The 2064-nt window shown below is 44.1% G+C and overlaps 1 protein-coding gene across 1 annotated transcript; it reads left to right on the top strand.

Annotated features, from left to right (window-relative positions):
- Positions 1-90: 90 nt before the first annotated feature.
- On the top strand, positions 91-1035 carry LOC105809950 (olfactory receptor 4D6-like). The gene has a single exon (XM_012643858.1). The coding sequence runs from the start codon at positions 91-93 to the stop codon at positions 1033-1035; it is 945 nt and encodes a 314-aa protein (XP_012499312.1).
- Positions 1036-2064: the final 1029 nt, after the last annotated feature.

The raw sequence follows: 2064 nt of genomic DNA, 5'->3' as shown, positions 1-2064 counted from the left end.
TGAAGAATGATGGTACCACCTCACGACACCATAATCCTAACCCTAATATATCTTCTCTCAAGGTAGACCTGAAAGAGGGTCATTCTCATCATGAACCAGGTCAACCACACCAATGTGAAGGAATTTGTCTTCCTGGAACTTACTCTCTTTCGGGAGCTGGAGTTCCTCTTGTTTGTGGTTTTTCTTGCTGTGTATGTAGCAACCATCCTGGGAAATGCCCTCATTGTGGTCACTATCACCTGTGAATTCCGCCTCCACACTCCCATGTACTTTCTCCTGCGGAACAAATCAGTCCTGGATATTGTTTTTTCATCTATCACTGTCCCCAAGTTCCTGGTGGATCTTTTATCAGAAAGGAAAACCATCTCTTACAATGGATGTATGGCACAGATCTTTTTTTTCCACTTTGCTGGTGGGGCGGATATTTTTTTCCTCTCTGTGATGGCCTATGATAGATACCTTGCAATTTCCAAACCCCTGCACTATGTGACCATCATGAGGAAAGAGGTGTGTGTGGCCTTGGTGATGGCTTCCTGGGTGGGTGGTGGTTTGCATTCAATTGTCCAGGTAATTCTGATGCTTCCACTCCCTTTCTGTGGGCCCAACATTCTGGATGCCTTCTACTGTGATGTGCCCCAGGTGGTGAAACTGGCCTGCACTGATACCTTTGCTTTGGAGCTTCTCATGATCTCTAACAATGGACTGGTGACCCTGCTGTGGTTCCTCTTCCTCCTGGGCTCCTACACTATCATTCTGGTGATGCTGAGATCCCACTCTGGGGAGGGGCGGAACAAGGCCCTCTCCACCTGCACCTCCCACATCCTGGTGGTGACTCTGCACTTCGTGCCTTGTGTTTACATCTACTGCCGGCCCTTCACTACTCTGCCCATGGACACAGCCGTATCTATCAATAACACAGTCATCACCCCCATGCTGAACCCCATGATCTATACGCTGAGGAACCAAGAGATGAAGTCAGCCATGCAGAGACTGCAGAGGAGGCTGAGGACTTCTGAGAGCAGTAAGCTGGGATAAGCAGTCAGAGTGAGACTGGAGGTCTAAGACTGATTTAGTTTTCTCAAACTGCAAATCTAAGAATAAGAGACAGCTAGTTCTTTTCAGTCATTTTACTGTATATCTTCATAGCCAGTCAACTCTATTAGCAGGAATACAAGAATCAAAGGAAGAGATGAAATTGAACAATGTGAGCTACTGAGCTTGTGGACTGGGGAGAAGTATGGGGTCTAAGATTGAAATCAATAAGCTAGATGCTATTTTGGTATTATCTGTTACTCTCATGCTAACACTTACCTCACTTTCACCAACCGTTAATATGGAAATTATTAGGCATAGCCTTTGCCAGTCCCCTAAGGAGATAAAGGAATGGAATGCAAGGGGGAAATTTGCATTCCTTATCCCTCCTAATAAGGAGGAAGCTTTTCCCTCCCTATCCCTCCTGATAAGGACAACTAGCTGCAGGATGTTACTGATGCAGGGGTCCCAGGAACTGATTGTTTGAAAAGAATTTATTACGATGGCTATTCTGGCCCAGTTGCTCACTCCCCTCAGAAAAACTCTCTGTAAAACCCAAGGTTCTCCCCTTCCTCAAGTGGATGCTCTTTTCTGCCTCCACCCATCGGCACCCAGATGTTCAAATAAACAACATTTTGCTACACCTGAGGCTTCGTGTGTCTCCCTCTTGGCTCTGGACCTAACAGAAATAACATTACTAACTCACAAGACTGTCACAAGAATGAAATAGGATCAATGTTGGGAGGATGATAGCTGTGAAGGTTAGCACTGCTCCTGGCATTAATCAGGCATTTAGTCAATGTTCCCTATTATCTATCCCTCCTAAATATGCATATACACAGAATATAGATAATTATTTCACATGTGCTGCATCTGGTGACTCTGTAATTTCCAGCCAATTGTTAAAATAATTTGATTTTGTATTTTAAGTACACAGCCTTAAATATATTTCACCAATTATTGAAAAGAGAAGAAATATTTTTTTTTTTTTGAGACAGAGTCTCGCTTTGTTGTCCGGGCTAGAATGAGTGT

Source organism: Propithecus coquereli, unplaced genomic scaffold (genome assembly GCF_000956105.1).
Source record: "Propithecus coquereli isolate 6110/MARCELLA unplaced genomic scaffold, Pcoq_1.0 Scaffold202, whole genome shotgun sequence".
Lineage (NCBI taxonomy): Eukaryota > Metazoa > Chordata > Mammalia > Primates > Indriidae > Propithecus > Propithecus coquereli.
The sequence above is the reverse complement of the archived record's forward strand: the minus strand, read 5'-3'. Positions and strand labels throughout refer to the sequence as shown.

What these genes read in the sequence shown, in the direction of transcription:
- LOC105809950 (XM_012643858.1), top strand. Translation starts at nt 91, where the DNA reads ATGAACCAGGTCAACCACACCAATGTGAAGGAATTTGTCTTCCTGGAA.